The sequence below is a fragment of the Delphinus delphis genome, chromosome 12 (genome assembly GCF_949987515.2).
Source record: "Delphinus delphis chromosome 12, mDelDel1.2, whole genome shotgun sequence".
Lineage (NCBI taxonomy): Eukaryota > Metazoa > Chordata > Mammalia > Artiodactyla > Delphinidae > Delphinus > Delphinus delphis.
In genome coordinates, this window is record NC_082694.2 from 59,324,554 (window position 1) to 59,342,281 (window position 17,728).

General features: G+C 42.0%; 1 protein-coding gene across 1 annotated transcript in view; it reads right to left on the reverse strand.

Moving 5' to 3' along the window:
* Nucleotides 1-17,728, reverse strand: part of ARHGEF33 (Rho guanine nucleotide exchange factor 33) — a 48,679-nt gene that overhangs the window by 14,344 nt on the left and 16,607 nt on the right. Inside the window, exons 8-13 of the mRNA XM_060027542.1 lie at nucleotides 12,672-12,801; nucleotides 6,968-7,100; nucleotides 5,377-5,460; nucleotides 4,177-4,260; nucleotides 2,460-2,608; nucleotides 1,274-1,438 (exon numbers count right to left, since the gene is read on the reverse strand). Of these exons, the coding sequence (XP_059883525.1) occupies nucleotides 1,274-1,438; nucleotides 2,460-2,608; nucleotides 4,177-4,260; nucleotides 5,377-5,460; nucleotides 6,968-7,100; nucleotides 12,672-12,801 (745 nt within the window). The remainder of the gene's footprint in view (nucleotides 1-1,273; nucleotides 1,439-2,459; nucleotides 2,609-4,176; nucleotides 4,261-5,376; nucleotides 5,461-6,967; nucleotides 7,101-12,671; nucleotides 12,802-17,728) is intronic.

A 17,728-nucleotide genomic window follows, 5' to 3' on the forward strand; every position in this document is an offset into this window, starting at 1 on the left:
AATTCCACTTCCTGTCTCCCACTCCCCACTCAGGAAAGGTATTTTTTTCTGTACGGAGTTCTCTCCTTATAGGACTTCCAGGATTTTCTCTATAGTAAGAAAATCATCCTGGGCTCTATTTATAGAAAAGTGAATGTCTCATAGGTTTTCAGAATGATGATAAAATTTCTCCCTTCTGCCTCCACATTTGCACTTCCATCTCTCACTGACAAATGTTCTCAATTTTAAGAGATAAGGGCAGAAAGCAAACAGGATTTATTTTGTGTTATTGATCAGTTGCTCCTTCCAGTGACTGTAATTAGCATTCTAAAAACTGTAGGGATTAAACATTGAAGTAATCTCAACTGCCTACCTCTCACTTCATTGTAGTTTTAGAAAAGTAGCTTCTTGCATGATTTCTAAATTTTCCTTAAGATAATAAAACCCAAAGTAGAAATTATAGTCTAAGGAATTAGTTTTATGAGAATTGTCTATATTTGGTAAATTGGGGGTTTGGAATTTTGAGTTTTGGTTTCCCTTATTCTTCCAGAAGTCCCAGTTTCAAAGGTGGCCAAGTTGACATCCTTCAGAGGTAAAATGAGTTCCAGATATGTAAATAGCCTAATCCTTACCCTAAAGATCATCAAGAAGTTGGCTGAATGATAATACAGATTAGTGTGCGAGAGGGTTGTGTGCAGTGACTTTAAGAGACTGTCAAATCCATCCACTGCCCAGAACAGCTTTCAGAGAAGCTGTCATAAGAACAGAGGTCATGAAGTCCCTTTCTGAAGAAGCTTCAAGGAGAATTGGGAAGGGCTAAACAACCTTCTTTCTGTATCACCTCTGACCTATTTCTCATCCTCAGAGCCCAGACTTCCTCTGACCCCTGACTGGGAAACCCTTTTCTCCACTACATCTTTTGTAGACATTAAGTGGATTCCCACCTTTCTGTGGGGTTGTAAAATGCCTTCCTGTCGTCTTACAGCACTCCCTTCCACTCTGTCATTGTCCAAACCCAGAGAGACTCATGCTGTAGGTGGAGGGTGGTTATGTGTGATAAAAGTGTTGGGAGTAACGTCCAGCCTCTAGGCCTGCTCTTTAACATAAGTACCGTCCTCTGGGATCCAAACTTTGGGTCAGCTGCTTGCCTGCCACATACGGACCTGATGGGGCAAGAGGGAGGAAGGAGTCCTGTAGGTCATACTCCTAATACAGGCTGGCCTGCTACCCCCACACAGGCCACCTGGGAGGCGAGGGCATTGTCATTAACCTTTCCACAGCAACAGGTGCTTACGTGACAGCAGGGCCAGAACTGGGAGCAGGAGAGTAGGGTTGCAGCATCTCTTCGGAGTGGATCCCACTGTCACGGACAGCCTCGGGGCCTGCAGTGGGAGAAGCATCTTGCCCGGCATTTGCACACTGGGAAGCCAGCCCTTTGTACAGCTTCGCCATGGATGACCTAATGGAATGGAGGTAATTATTCTCAGGGTCTACAATGGGAAATCAGCTCTCTGAATACACACATTATACCAAGAAAGGCAGACTATTTCTCAGATGAAGCTCAGCTGTGAAGTTCTCGGTCTCTCCAGGGCTCTCTACAAACCAGGTTGCTTACATAATAGAGTGCAAGCTGGATGCTGGGTAGGAGTAGGGATGCTGATTAACTGGCTGAATTGAGTTTGGGGGTGAGGGGAGTATAAGGAGAAGTCATCCATTAGAGGAGCCCTGGTTTGGGACACAGCATGTTTCACTGGTGTAAAGCACGCACAGAAATGACTCTGTTTCCCTCATTGGATTGGGATGAGGTTGAAGGAATTCCAGGTTATTAGGAAGCTTTGTTATGAGTTGCTTCTGTTCCCTCATAAGCCCAGATTTTCCTTAATCAGGCCTTCCTGTTTCCTCTTAGTGTGAAATCCTTTCAATCACCACCCCCTCCCTTATTCGTTTTATTTTTATCCATAGCACTTAAACCACCTAACTTATTTATTAACTGGCTACCCAGGTCTAGAAAGTAAGCTCCACGTGGCAAAGATTTTTGTCTGTTTTGTTCTTTGCAGTATATTCAGTTTGCTGAACAGTGCCTGATATTCAATAAGTGCTCAGTAAATATTTCTTGAATTAATGAAAGAAATCACATTCTGGCCTTTAAACTGCAACTTTAAACCTGGCAAGTTTAGTGAAACAGCTATTTTTGAGGTGGTTAGCAACATGAGATAACAGAAGGTCTGCATAAGCATTAGAGTAAAAGTGCTTATTTTTCTAAATTAATTTCCACCAGGTAGTAAGTACCTCCCTCCTGTAGCCAACCTGGTCACCTCTCTTCCCTCCCCTGCTCTCTCTTCTCTTCCGCCTCCATCACTGCATTTCAGCCGCTTTACATTCAGTGTGGTTACTTGTGACAGACACTCACATTGACCGTCTGTATCCCTGTTCTCAGAAACCTTTGATCAACCCTCTAGACTGCACCATCAGAACCTTACTTCTTGAGTTTTTTCCGTTTCTGAATAAGCAAATCCTCATTGCACTGAAACAGCAGGGTGTAGTGTGAGATAAATACTCGCAGGCGTTGAACACACACAAGAAGTAGGTAATAGTCAGGGTGTTCCTGCTCTGTGAACTTCAGGACGTTCTGGATGGAGGAAAAAAGGAAGCAGCATTGCATAGTTAGAATGAAAAGTTGTTTCGTCTCTTCTGTACCTTGCCTTGATCTGTTGTGAGAGTTTGGTAGCCGTTTAATCAAAATGATGCAAATGGCCAATTTAATTACAAACTGAAAAGTCAAACTTGCTGTTCTCTTTGTCCATCACACCAAGGGAAAATAATAGTCACTATTGCTCCTGTTCGAGTTGAATTTGAACATAATTCCATCTGAAAAATTAGAAGGATCTACTAATTAGATCTCTGAAGTAATGGAGCCATTCTAACAATTACTGTCTATAGGCAATGCCTTATAACCCAAAGGAGTCAGACCAATGGTGAGAAGGTCAGGCATCAAGGCTGGAAGTGAGGGGATGTTTATGATCAAGCCTGGCCTAGGGGCCCCTCCTGTTACATTGCCTGCTGTGCTATAGTGGAATGTGCATGCTGGTTGGATTTGGGAAAACTAACAGTTATTGAGCGCTTCCTATTGCCAAGCACTAAGTCCTTTACATTATTTTCTCATTTAATTTTTACCATAACCCAGTTAGATATATGCCATTGTTACTCCAATTAACAAATAAGGAAATCAAGGCACAGTGAAGTTAAGTAATCTTCACTGGGTCACACATCTAATGTGTAGCAGAGTCAGGATTTGAACTCAAGTCAGACAGCAGAATCTGGGCTCTTATTTGCTTACTTACAACCTGCTTGCAAGACCTGGGTTTCGGGCCTATATTTTTTCACTGACCAGGTGTCTTAACTTGGGCAAGTTACTTCTTTGGGTCTCCATTTCCTTATCTAAAAAAATGTTAATAATGATACCTATTTCATGGGATTGTTGAAAAGATTAAATTAGATAATTACTGTGAGAGAATGATTTTAAGATCTAAAGCCACATACAATTGAAAGTCTTTTTAATATTAATACTGGGCTACTTCTACCTGAGACAAATCCCAAGCATTTCTGAGATGCTTTCACTGAATTACTTAAGAAGATCAGTCAGCAATTAAACCAGAACAGGTGGGTGGTGGGAAGAAGAGGGGCTGGTAGGGGTGTTGATGAGTCTCTTTCTCAATTCTACTGCCTCCAAGATGCTACAAACCCTGCGGGAGAATGGTGTGAAGAAGTCAGCTCATCAGCTTCTCCTGTGACACAAGACATAAGCACAATGTATTGTAGACTCTTGGACGCAAGCCAAAAGAAAGTAGTAGTCAGGGGTGCATTTAGATGGCTGTAGAACCAAGGTGGAAGGGACTGAATAGGTATCCAGGGTCTGGCAGGAGCTGCCATAGAAAGATCCTGGATCAGCATAGGTGTGAATTGCTGGTCAATGAAGGTAGAACTTCATTTTTGGCGTCACAAGCCAAATAGTTTTAGAGAATGAGATTCTAGCTCATACCACAAGGTGGAGATGGGGTGAGCATAACAATCTAAGTCATTTAAACACTTCTTAGAAATATTCATGATTCCTTGACCCTTCACAGTGTCTTTCATTGGAAGCCAAAAACACCTGTTTAGCATGAAAATCAGTTTAGTGGCTTGGCTAGCCATACCTACCTGCAGATGTATCAGATATTCAGGGATGCGCTGAACTATGTGAAAAAACAGTGTATAGATGTCAGACTTAATCTCTTCATCACCCTGAATGAAAGAAAGTTGGAGTCAGTCTTCAGCGTCCCCCCAGCTCTGGCTGTCAAACCCCAGAGTCGGTTCCCCCAGAGTAAGAAGGGTTTACTCTCTTCTCTGAAGAGAATTTTCTTCATCTGGAGTGTCAGGCAGCATTGATCTGTTGGGGGACATGCTCAAGGATACAACTCTTCTCTAGCAGGGAGCATGTCATACACTTCTTTAGAATCCACCCAAGTTTCCCAACGACTCCCTCCTCTTCCCCACCCTCCAACACCATCTTAGCACAGTGGGCATTCAGTAAATTATATATGAGTTGATTAAATTCATTAAGGTTCTTCAGCCAGTAATCTTTACAGTGGTTTACGAATAGGCACTAAGGGTGGATTGGAGCCTCATGAGAATGGGGAAGGGAGTATGATTAGAAACTGGTCAGCTGGCCTGGCAGCAGGAAACATGCTGGACTTTTTCCATGTCCCTTCCCCTCCTTTCCCTTACTCAAATATTTGCTGAGTGCTAACACGTGGTTGGTATTGTACTGGGTTGGGAGCAGTAGGGGGTTGAAGTAGAAAGTTAATGGAGCCTCTCACCTCTTGTGAAACTTGATTAACTCTTAACTTTAGAGCTCCTGATATGGTTCTTTTCTATTGACCTAAAATAACTAGAATTGTCTTATATTTATATGTGCTTATTGAGCACCTAATATATCATTGCAGAAGCGATACTTAAAGCAACATGACTAAAGCCATTTTATAATCTTATAAACTGACAGATACAGGATAACATGCATTTAATATTCAGTTCATATTGTCCGAGCCTGTAAAACCCAAAACCCCTCAAGGCTGCAAAGCTGCAGTCTGAAGATCTCTGCTTAGAATAGCTGTTTACTTTGTCTGTATTTCCAATGGAATGGAACAGAGGGTCAGCAAGGAACAGCAAAGACCAAAGCAATGGCACTGATCCTTGAGTGGGCTCCTTCAACCCCAGGGAGGAATGTCAGTGGCTCTGTTCAAGCCATTCCCCAGCCTGGAGAACAAGCTCAGAGTGCATGTGCTGTAGTTTCTGGGCAGATGAGCAACATCATATAGTTACACCAAAGGACAGTGTAACCAAAGGACAGTGCACACATACCTCCTTCAGAACAACCACGTGAACCAAAGAGATGCATTCTGGCAGGTCCCTCAGGTAAGCAACATAATAATCCAAAAAATTATTCTTGAAAACAAGCAGAAAAAGGCATGGTAAGAACCTGGAGGCAGGAATGATAACAACTAATATGTTTACAGAGTCATGCATATTAAATGGAGTACTTTGCAGAGATGATTTTAATCATTCATTTAATGTGTGTAGTAAATTTTTTTTTAATTCACCTTAAAAATCTTTTTGGTTTTAAGGAAAATATTCCTGTGGATTTGGAAAACAAAACTCAGTATCCCTGCTTTAACGAGAGAAAGTGAAATGGTAAACCAAACCAGAGGGAAGGGGCCATGTAAGTTGAAAAATATTTTTAAAAGCTCTTCAGTGATAAAAATGCATATTTTGTTTTTTAATTACTTTCATTAATGATGAAATGCTTCAATCATCTACATCTAAATGAGGAACTTTGTCAAACTCACCTCATAGTTTCTAGACCAGGGTTTCTCGACTTTTTCCACTAATTGCATATTCACCTATGGAATATCCCCTCAGGAAAACAGTTCTCACCTTTCAAAGTTATACTCCCATAGATATAACAATTTTCAGCTCAAGAAAGCATACTGAATACAAATGAGTAAAAGTGATATTAGAGGGATAGTATTACATCCACTCTATACGAGTAAATAATTTGTAAATTTTGTATTATTAATCACAGCTGAGAATCATCGATATGCAGAGGTTAACTGCAGGCAAAATCTGGCTTGCAGACCAGTTTTAATTAGCCCACACAATATTTTTAAAATAAGAAAATTTCGTACAAAATTCTGGATTTCCAGCTTCTCTTAAAATATCAGAAGTTCTGGTAACTCTAGTCCTTTTTTCCTGCATAACAACTGGATAAAGCTGAGTAGCTATTCTTTGTTGAAAGCATATGTGCTCCACTTAAGCTCACTTCCCCGCAGTCCACATTGTTTTACATTCAGCTCACTTCTCCTCACTAATGTCATTGTCTGGCCCTATAGGCATTTGAGTTTGCAACTTGTGGCCTAAATCATACTTTCTTTGAAGAACATTATAGAGATTTCAAACCTTAGCATCCTTTCTCCAGGGAAGTGAAAACAAAAAACATTCCAGACAAATAGCTGCCCGTCACATTTTAAAAAATCTCTAGGAAATGAAATTGTGTGTGAAAGTATATACATATATACAGACTCTCATATATTTATGTTATATGTATGTATGGATATATATGTGCTTATACACATACATACACATACATACACATACACGTGCATATTCAATGGGGGCAGTTATAGTACAGTGGAAAGTGATGATCTGGAAGTTAAAAGACTTGGATTCTAGCCACAGATCTACAGATATCTAGATAGCTGGGTGATTTCAGCCAAGGCTTTTAATTTCTTTGAACTTTATTTCATTATCTGTAGAATGAGGAGGTTAGACTAGATCTCAGGAGTTCCTCTAACTCTGAAATTCACTGGTTCTAGATGCTCTATTAAGAGAAACAGACAAGGGAGACACAGACACATATAATTCAAGTTTATAAAGGATTAAGAAAAAAACTTACCTCATCATTTGTTAACTTAAGGAATAAATCTCCAAGGACCCCTTGGCGTGGCCACTTCAAGACCCTTTCCTGCAGAGCATGAAGCAAATCCAGGTGCTGCTGGACAAGGTACCGTAAAGAGCCAGGGAAGAGGCTTGGAACAGAATAGACACACAAACCAGGTGTAGAGAAGAAAAGGCTCTACAAGAATACATGGAGCAGGTCCCATTTTCCCAGCCATTCAAAATATGTTGAGTCACAGGTCTGCCTTTAGTATTCAAAACAAAGTCTGTCATCGTCAACCTCACAGCAGATATCCTCAGACTATAGAAAGACCCCTTTACTGATGGCTCCTATACGAATGTATTGAACTAGTAAAGGGCACATCACTCGAATGGCCTTTTTAAAGCTTAACTGGTACACTCTTATTTATGTGACAGTGGAAATTTTAAGGGAAATCTTTTTCACCGTTTTAAAGTTATTCCCGCTTGATGTGCAAATTGTCTATTGTAATTAATGCTGCAGATGAGGACACTAAGGTGGCACTGGGTCATTCTTAGCTACTGGGTAGGAGACTGTACTTAGGTAAGGAGGAATTTTGTTTAAAGCTGGCAACTGAAAGCTCAGGGGATGAGGGCATAAAAGTGTTCCTTTTTCCCTTTCCTTCAGTTTCTAAGAAGAATCTGGGCAAGGATGGAGTCTTGCCGGGGGAGGCTACAAACTAGGCCTGGCCTGCTACTCCCAGGAGTTTTGCTGAGCCCCCTTCCTGCTCTCACATCCCCCCAGCCATCTCAGTGTGCCTCATTTTTTTTCAGAGGAAATGAAGGAAAGAAGAGAGAAGTTAGAGGAGGATGGGGGGAGAGGAAAGACAAAGAGAATCATAGGAGGAAGAAGAAGGGGGATTGGATGGAGAAGGGAGGGAGCAGAGGCCTGTAGGAGCGAGGAAGGAAGAAACAGAAAGAGTGAAGTCTTACTGGGGCTACAGCAAGGATTTCAGCTCCGGCTTGGTAACTTAGGGAGATTGAAAATAGGTTACCCTGTGCTTTTAAGACCACAGGGTTTTGGGGGAGGGTTTGTTTGTTGTTTGTTTGGTTGGTTTTTTGTTTGTTTTTTCTTTTAGGTAAGAAGTAGATTTATTAATATCCTTTGTAAAGAGGTTGCAGGAAAATTGGGGTGCAAGAGAATGGTCATGTCCCAGGTCTCGGGCGGGTTCCTGGGACAGGCTGCCAAGTAAGCGTCCTTGGCTTCGCGCGCAAAGAATTCAAGGGCTAGCCGTAGTAAAGTGAAAGCAGAGATAACACATTCCATAGGCAGAATGCAGTCCGTCTCAAAAGGGGAGAGCGGCCAAGACCACAAGTTTAACAAAGAAGAAAGTGATGGCCTGCTTGTTGCTGAGAACCAAACTTATTTGGATATTTCCCCAGAGTCTACTGAGAGTAAATTAGTGGACAGTTGGGGTGCTTTGCCAACAGCAAACAAGCAGACCTTTGCTGAGAACAGAAGGAAGGACGCCAGTTTGAAAGGAGGTGTTTTCAACCCATCTCCAGGCAAAGAAGACTCCCCCGTGATCGTAGCTCAGAGAAGACACACAAATGCCGGAATGGGATACCCATCCTCCTGTGAAAAGATACAAGGATTCCTTCCACCCCCATCTCACCACCCTCTGTGCCTCCACACATGCAGAGCCAGCTGATCCATAAGCGTGGGAGGAGAGGCCTGTGCTAGGCTGGTGCAGTGGGCTCAGAAGATCTAAGTAATCCCTGTCCAGACCAAAGGGAATTTGGAGGAGTGGCTGGGAGACAGTCTTGACTGGGAGACCATAAATCTGATGGAGGAAAGCACAACTGATCAAACTGAAAGAGTGAAACACTGCACCAGCAAAAGATCTAGATGTGAAAGATTTCTCCCCACCCAGAGGCTGACAGTGACTTTGGGTAACATTCCTGGTGTGACACTGAGAGATATTAGGGCACCGTGGTGAGATATGACTTTGTGATGGGTTGTCACTGTAGGTTATATAATATGTCTTGGGTTATCTCTTTTCTTTTTCTCTCCTTCCTTCCTTTCCTGTCCTGTCCTGTCCTTTCTTTTTCTTTCCTTTCTAGAAAGCTGCCTTCTGCTACACTGTGACCAGTGTACTTGCAGAGTTGACAGCTGGTAACTTGGTTGGAGTCCAGATGTCTCCTGGACTGTCCACTGGGCTAACAGAGTAAGGTTTCAGGATGAGGGTCAGAAAAGGCTAAGGCTCCCATCAAGCATCATGGAAGCATGTAAGTTACATGAAGAGCAATGGTTTACAGTGGGTTCTGTACCAAATATTGAAAACAGGCTTTAAAATTTGTTTTTTAATTTAATAAGGTTAATATTTGAAATCAGGGAAGAGTGTGGACGAGGTAAGCCAGGAAGTGGAGAGCAGAGGGAGAAAGAAGCAAGAAGCACAGACACACTTAATCTATTTCACTATTTTGCCTGGAGCCAGACCTGACTCCCAGAAGCAAGTTTTTCATTAAGACAAAAGTATTACGTGCTCAACTTATTTTCTATCCCTTACCAGGGGTGAGATTATGGCAACATGAGTAGTTTATTCTTTCTAAAGCCTTCAAAGTAATTTCATCTCCCGCAATACAGTACTCAAGCAACGAGAAAAATAAACTAAAAGCAATCAGTGAAAATCCAGTTATAGTTTCAAATTAATAACTTAGCTCTTAAGTCAAAACAGCTCCTGAGCTTCAGCTGCAAGGTGAGGCATCGATAATTAAAATATGTGCCACCTGGTGGTGATCTGCAGCACACAGCTCGCTGAGCTCTTGGTAGATGTGGCCCTGCAGTTTAGCTTCTAAGGCTAACTGGCAATCCTGTGGAGCTGGCTTTGTCCCTCCTGATAAGGGTTCAGACAGGACTGTTTGAGCCTGAGGTTGTGGCTCTGTGTGCGTGAATCACACCGGAAAAAGCCAAGAACTCCAACTTCTGTGATCCTCCTACAAATGGACAACAGCCTGCACGTCCCCCTCAGGCTTCAGCGGGCAGCCTTTGCCCCTGTAGCGTCAGGCCCTTTTAGCCAGGGGCAGGGCTGGCTTGAAACAGCCTGAGGAGACTCCTGAGTGCTTCACGTTTTTCTGCGGAAAACCTGAAGTTTTATTTTATAGGCTTGAGAAGACGTGGCAACCTCAGGCTTGAGTGTCAGGTAAGTAGTTGTAGTGGGTGTTGTTTTCACCCCCAGGTGACTTTTCAGTGAGGGTAGAAGATGCAGAAGGCTTGCAGTTTGTGATGGGAAAAATAGTAAATGTTAATAAATTAATTTTCATCTTTGCGTGGGAGGAACAATGCCAGTAGGGAAGAGGAATAATCTCATTCTGTTTTGTATTTCATTCAGCTGGTCTATTTAAATAAAGTACAGCTGGAGGCTTCAGAAAGCTAAAAAAAAAAAAGAAACAGTGAGTAAAGGAGGAGGATGAAGATCTAACCCCAGGTAGGAGAAGGGCAACATTGCAAACTTCAGAACCAGAGATTAGCACTAAGAATACTAAGTTGAAGCTTTTCTCTTCTTGGGTTGCTTAGCAGATAAAAAAAAGTTTGCTTAGCAGATAACTAACATGAATAGCATTATCATGGATACGAGAAATAGCCATTGTCTTACTTTCATTGAGGATGGCATGATACTTTTAATTTTTTTTAATCTCAGGATTTTGGGGAAAGGCCCACTTCTTCCTCAGTAATGGGTCATGAAAAGTAGAAGTGAGGGCAAGTAGAAAAGAGCTTCCGTGAGCTAAGAATATATCCCTACCTGACAAGTCAGCTGAGATCTGAAGTAAGAACTTATGGGCGGTTAGGAGAGAAGCGTAAGTTGTGAAATAGGAGGAGACAGAGTCGGCTTCTGGCTGAGGCACTTGGCATATTGCTGTTAGTCAAGGTGGTATCTTTGCCATCACATGGTCCTTAGGGAAGCAGTGTGATGTCAAAAGGGCAGAAGACACGGGTCAGACAGGCCTGGGCTTCAGTTCTGGCACCTGTTGGTGGCTTTAAACCTCTCTAGACCTGAGTTTCTTCATCTATAAGGTAGGATTCACAGGGTTCTTGTGACGATGTCATGAAGTTAATGTAAATGAAGTGCCAAGCGTGGGGCCTGGTTACTGTATTCCAGAGCAAACAGTCCTCCCTTACTCTCTCCTTGCTCCATCCCCACATTTCCAGAGCCTGGAAAGAGATGCTGCTGGCTTAGAATCTTAGGTGTGGAGGCAAAGCCCATCAAAAGGTACACTGGGTTTTAAATTGGTTTCAATGTAAACTGAGCAAGTCTTTGGCAACAGCAAGGTAGCTAGAGGCCGGAGAGGCTTCTCGGAGGGCAGAAGGGGCAATCTGGGAGGGTAGGACAAGCTCGACTGGGGTGAAGGAGGGGGAATCAAGTGGCCAGAAGGGAAAGGAAGGACCAGCAAGAATCTAGGTGGCTGCTGAGAGGAAGTAAAACCCAGTCCAGAGCCTCTCTTGTTCACAGCTTTAAGTGTCACATGACCCTTTCTGCTCCTTGCTGCTTTCTGTTTTGTTTGCTTCATAATTCTTTTTTTTAACAATGAATATTCCTTTTTTTTAAGAAATTTATTCCTTTTTATTTATTTATTTTTTGTATTTTGGCCACACCATGCGGCATGTGGGACCTTAGTTCCCCAACTAGGGATCGAATCCGCGCCCCCTGCATTGGAAGCACGGAGTCTTAACCACTGGACCGCCAGGGAAGTCCCAGTGAAACAATTCTTGAAAATTGTTAAGCCACTGGTGGATTTGTCAGGGAATATTTTCTTACCTCAATCACCCAGATAGGGGGAGCATTGCGTTTTGGTGACTGGGTGTACTGCTGGCAGCTGCAAAGCCAAGTAAGATTGGGGGTGGGAGGGTGATAAGAATCAGGAAAACATAGTTAGGGCATCCCACGGTTTATGAGCCACCAGGGTGTATTACCCGACAGAATGCTTAAAGTCACGATGCTGTATTTGTCTCCAGTAGTCTGTCACCCAGACTTTTCATTTATTTGGATTGGCCTTTTCCTCAGTTGATCTGGATTATTACATCTTTATTACATTAGTCTTTTCCCACCAAATCATAGTTTCTCTTTCCTGCTTTCTCTCAACAGAGAGGCAAGCAGAGCAAATCTGAAGTTTGGAAACAGATATAGATGGAGGAGTGTTGTACCCTTGGGGCTAGCAAGCTGTTGTAACCCATCACAGGCCCTCTGGAAGCACTGCACCACAACACAGGTGCACACACACACGACTCACACATCATCCAGGATCACGTGAACAAATAATGAAAAAGGTCCAAGTTCATAGCTATATCAGCCCTGTATCATTTATCTAATGGCCACTTCAGACCTCCATTGCATCCATTCCCTGTACTTTCATGAGAAGTGATTCCGGGGGGTCTTCCAGGATCCCAGTGGAACATGCAGATGGCAACAGACAGGAATGCCTCCCTCACTGTAGCATTTATTCCTCTTTTAGGTTCTTAACAGACAGGCCAGGGACACCGAAAGCCGCAGAGACTACACTCATTTTCGTATCTGCTCAGAATCTAAATTTGAGACTTGCCAAGGGTTACCTGCTGTCACTGATACTCTCTTTTCAAAGACTATATCTGGAACTCTTTACAGGTCCCAGAATTCCCAAAGTGGAAACAATAAACAACTTACCTTAAATTTTAATCTGAAAAGCAAAGGCAATGAATACATGGATACCTTCTCTCTTTGGCATTCCTCTTTCCATCTGACCCCTGGAATGTTGCCTTGATCTTCAGGATCAGAGAGATGTTAATGACATATTTTCTTTCTGATTCAAGCAGTTCCAAAGCCACAGTCTGTCTTTTAGCTTTAAAAACAAACCAAGGAGGGAATTTTAGTTAACCACTCTTCCCTGAAACATCATTAAATGTTAGAAAGCAATCGAGAGATATTGAAAGCAGTATAAAGAGAAACCAACAGGTTTTTGGAAGATGTAAAACAGAATGGATGCATGTTTATTAATTCAGCAGAGTAAAGGGCACAAAAGCCTTTACTTTGGTGTTTTCATCTGAGGACGGGAAATCGACTGAGAAGCAGAAAGGCTCAAGGATTGGAGGCACCAAGGCACCACAGAACGTACAAATAAGGGGCAATGCTGTAAACAGGAGAAATAGTCCACATAAAGTGCAATTGATCCTCCAGCTCCCCATCCCCATGCCAGATGGCTTCCTCATTTCCACCCGATGGGAAATGAGAACAATTAAACTAGAGAAGCCTGAGTCTCTGGTATCTGAGCTAACATTAGACATAGTAGAGGGCAGAGTTAAGATGCTTAAATGAAAACAAAGGGACTCAGAGAAGGCTTGCATAGGGAACAGTCAGACTCCTCTCAGCCTCTTGCGCTGCAGGTCCCAGAATGCCAGCAGCCAGACTTACACTGTCCAGGCAGGAGAGGGGAGAACCTTCCACTGGAGAAACTGAACTGCCCAAGTGAAAAAGATCTACAAACACTGACATAAAGAGGTCACCTATCAAAAAGGTAATTTGCCACCTGTTTAGCAGATAATGAAGCCCACTTATTGATAAGCTTAACCAACACAGAATTTTCAGGTTTTTTTAAATTTAGGGCCTTTTTCTTGGATATAAATAATTAGCTAAGAATCCTCAGACATTTAATCAATCTTACATCATAAAAGAAAGAGAAGGAAAAAGTATATACACATATTTTTAAAAGGAGGAGGGGGACTTCCCTGGTGGTCCAACGGTTAAGACTCTGTGCTCCCAATTCCTGGGGCCCGGGTTCGATCCCTGGTCAGGGAACTAGTTCCCGCATGCCACAACTAAGAGCCCACGTGCCGCAACTAAAGATCATGCATGCCACAACTAAAAAATCTTGCCAGCCACAATAAAGATCCCATGTGCTGCAACTAAGAGCTGGAATAGCCAAATAACAACAAAAAAATTTTGTAAAGGGACTTCCCTCGTGGTGCAGTGGTTAAGAATCTGCCTGCCAGTGCAGGGGACACGTGTCCAATCCCTGGTCCAGGAAGATCCCACATGCCATGGAGCAACTAAGTCCGTGCACTGCAACTACTGAGCCTGCGCTCTAGAGCCCTTGAGCCACAACTACTGAGCCCATGTGCCACAACTACTGCAGCCCTTGCACCTAGAGCTGGTGCTCCACAACAAGAGAAGCCACCGCAATGAGAAGCCTGCGCACCGCAAAGAAGAGTAGCCCCCGCTCACCACAACCAGAGAAAGCCCATGTGCAGCAACGAAGACCCAATGCAACTAAGAATAAATAATAAATAAATAAATAAATAAATAAATGTGTGCTTTAAAAAAAAGAGGAGGAACCGTAAATAAACAGAGACAATGCAGGAAACAAAAGAAACCTTTTTAAAAAAAATCTTATGGTTAATATCCTCAAAGAGTTACCAAAAAAGTTCTAGCCATTTAATAATGACAGTACCCTATTTTTTTAGAAAAGAACAATCCAAAAAAAGAAGAAACTTTTTGGCATTTTTAAAAACAGATAAAAGAGTAGAAGATAAATTCAAGGAAATCTGTCCACCCACCTCTGCTCTCCTCCCACCCCAAGAAAGAGACATACTGAAAAAGATGGTAACAGGGAAAATCAATCTAGGAGATCTAACATCAAATTAGTAGAAGTTTCAGAGGAAAGAAAGAAAATGAATGAGAAGACATTATCAAATTAAGAATAGAAAGAAAGAAAAAAAATACCAGGACATGTATTTCCAGAAGAAAGGGCCCATTGCACTCAGTATAATTAATGAAAAAGACTCATATCATTGTAAGGTGTACCACATCACTGTGAAACTTTAGCACACCAAAGATAAAGAGAAGATCCTAAAAGTTACCAGAGAGAAAAATCAGGTAATGTGCAAAGGACTGGGGATTAGAATGGTATTCGACTTTTCATTAGCAACATTAGAAGTTAGAAGACAATGGAACAATTGCTTCAAAATGGTAAAGGAAGATGATTTTATATTCAGCTAAATAAAGTATCAACGAATTACATGGACGCTACCAGACTTTGTGTTCCATCAAAACAAGGAGTAAACCAAGAAACCAAGAAGGATATGCAAAAAACTCCACAAAACCCCAAATAGGAATCTAACATAGGAGAAATTTGAAGGAAATTCCCAGGAAGACTGAGAAGTCGCAGGAGCGCAGCAGTGCAATGAGGCAGCATGGAGTAGGATGACAGAGGTCTCTAGGGCAAACGTTTTTGTAAAAAATGTAAATGATAGATTTTCTGTTACACTGCTAAGAAAAATTAAAGAAGACCTATATAAAAGGAGATATATACCACGTTCCTCAACTGGAACATCAGTACTGTCAAGAGGTCAATTCTCTACTAATCGGAATAAAAAGAATATAGAGTCTAGACCCACCCGTATATGATCACTTGACTTTCCCTATTCAGTTCAATGTGGAAAGGAAGGTATTTTCAATAAATGGAGCTGAAGCAGCTGAATAGCCATATGGGAAAAAAATGAACCTACACTCGCACCACACGTCAAAATTTATTCAAGATAAGTCACAGACCTAAATGTGAAAGCTAAAACTATAAAGAGTGTATAAGAAAACATACTAGAATATCTTTGTAACCTTAGAATAGGCAAAAAATTTCTTGGAAGGACGCATAAGTCTCAAGCTATTTTAAAAGTTTAATATTGATAAATTGAACATCATTAAAATTAAAAACATCTGTTATCGAAAGACTTGAGAAAGGGAAAAGGTAAGCCAGAGAATGGTCTCAACATGTCTGTCTGACAGAGAACTCATATTCAAAATGTATTAAGAAATCCTACTAATAGAGAATAAAAAGATAACCCAGTTTAAAAATTGGATAAAGGACTTAAATAGTACTTCATAAAAGAAATTATACAAATAGCCAATAAGCATATGAAAAGATGCTCAACATCATTAGTCCTCAGGTAAGTGCAAGTTAAAATTACAATATGGGGACTTCCCTGGTGGCTCAGTGGTTAAGAATCCACCTGCTAATGCAGGGGACACGGGTTCGAGCCCTGGTCTGGGAAGATCCCACATGCCACGGAGCAACTAAGCTCATGTGCCACAACTACTAAGCCTGCGCTCTAGAGCCCACGAGCCACAACTACTGAGCCCGCATGCTTCAACTACTGAAGCCTGCGCATCTAGAGCCCGTGCTTGGCAACAAGAGAAGCCACCGCAATGAGAAGCCCGCGCACCGCAGCGAAGAGTAGCCCCCGCTCGCCGCAACCAGAGAAAGCCCATGTGCAGCAGTTAAGAGTCAGTGCAGCCAAAAAAATCTACAATATGATAGCAGGACACATCCACAAGCATGGTTCAAATTTAAAGGCTGGTCATACTGAATATTGAGAAGGATGTGAAGCAACTGGAACTTTCATTCATTGCTGCTAAGAGTATAAAATGTTCCAACCATTTTGGTGAACTGCTTGACAATTCCTTTTAAACTTAAACATAATCCTATTCTATAATCTAGATATTCCACCTGTACAGGAATATTCATGGCAGCTTGCTTTATAATAGCCCTAAACTGGAAACAATCCATATGTCCAGTATCAGGAGAATGGAAAAATTATGGTAAATTTATTCAATATGATTAATAAAAAGGAATAAACTATTGAATGAATCACACACAACACATTATGTTGAGAGGAAGAGGCCAGACACAAGACTATATATTGTAATATTCCATTTATATGGAGTCAAGAACAGACACAACTAATTTATGGTGACAGAAGTCAGAGTAGTTGTTCTGTGGGTGGATATTGCCTGGAAAGGTGCATGTGAGAACATTCTGGTGGTAATATTTCTATTACTAGAAATATTAATATATTTATTATACAGGTCTGTATATCATGACCTGGGTAGTGATCACAAGGGGGACAGTGAGCTTAAGCTTAAGCTTTGTGAATTTTACTCCATGTAAATTAACCATCAATAAAGTATTGATAGAAAAATAGAAGCATGAACTCTTTTTAAAACATGGAAGCAAGCACCAGAAAAAACTGTCAAAAGAATTTAAAGTGGTTGTTATTGGTCTTCATAATAAACCTTTTAGTATTATTTAATTTTTCATGTATTTTATAATAAAAAAAATTTTTAATTACCTCCCATAAAACAGAGGGCTATGCCATTGTCAGACATATATCAATAGTAAGTGCTCAGTGATGATTTATGATTTGAAGGAAAGGAAAGAGGGAAAAAAGGAGGAAGGGAGAACAGACCTTATTGCAGTGCTTGGTGTTTTGGTGGTGGACTCCTGATACAAGATTCGTATATTGAACATTCCCTATCACTGAATAAATAGATCACAAAATTCTGCCCTCTTCTCCACTAACCTTACGCCATTTTTACAAAGCACTACATTACTAAATGTCGTGGATACCCAGAATCAAGGTGGTGGTCCCAGTCGGCCATGTGACCTCAGGTGAGTCCCTTCACCTCTCAAGACTTTAGTTTTTTCATCTCAAAAGTAGACCAGAGGCTGGGTGGTCTCACAGGTCCACTGCATCTAAATTGCCCCTTGGGGGCTTCCCTGGTGGCGCAGTGGTTGAGAGTTCGCCTGCCGATGCAGGGGACGTGGGTTCCTGCCCCAGTCAGGGAAGATCCCACATGCCACGGAGCGGCTGGGCCCGTGAGCCATGGCCGCTGAGCCGGCTGGGCCCATGAGCCATGGCCACTGAGCCTGCGCGTCCGGAGCCTGTGCTCCGCAGCGGGAGAGGCCACAACAGTGAGAGGCCCGCGTACCGCAAAAA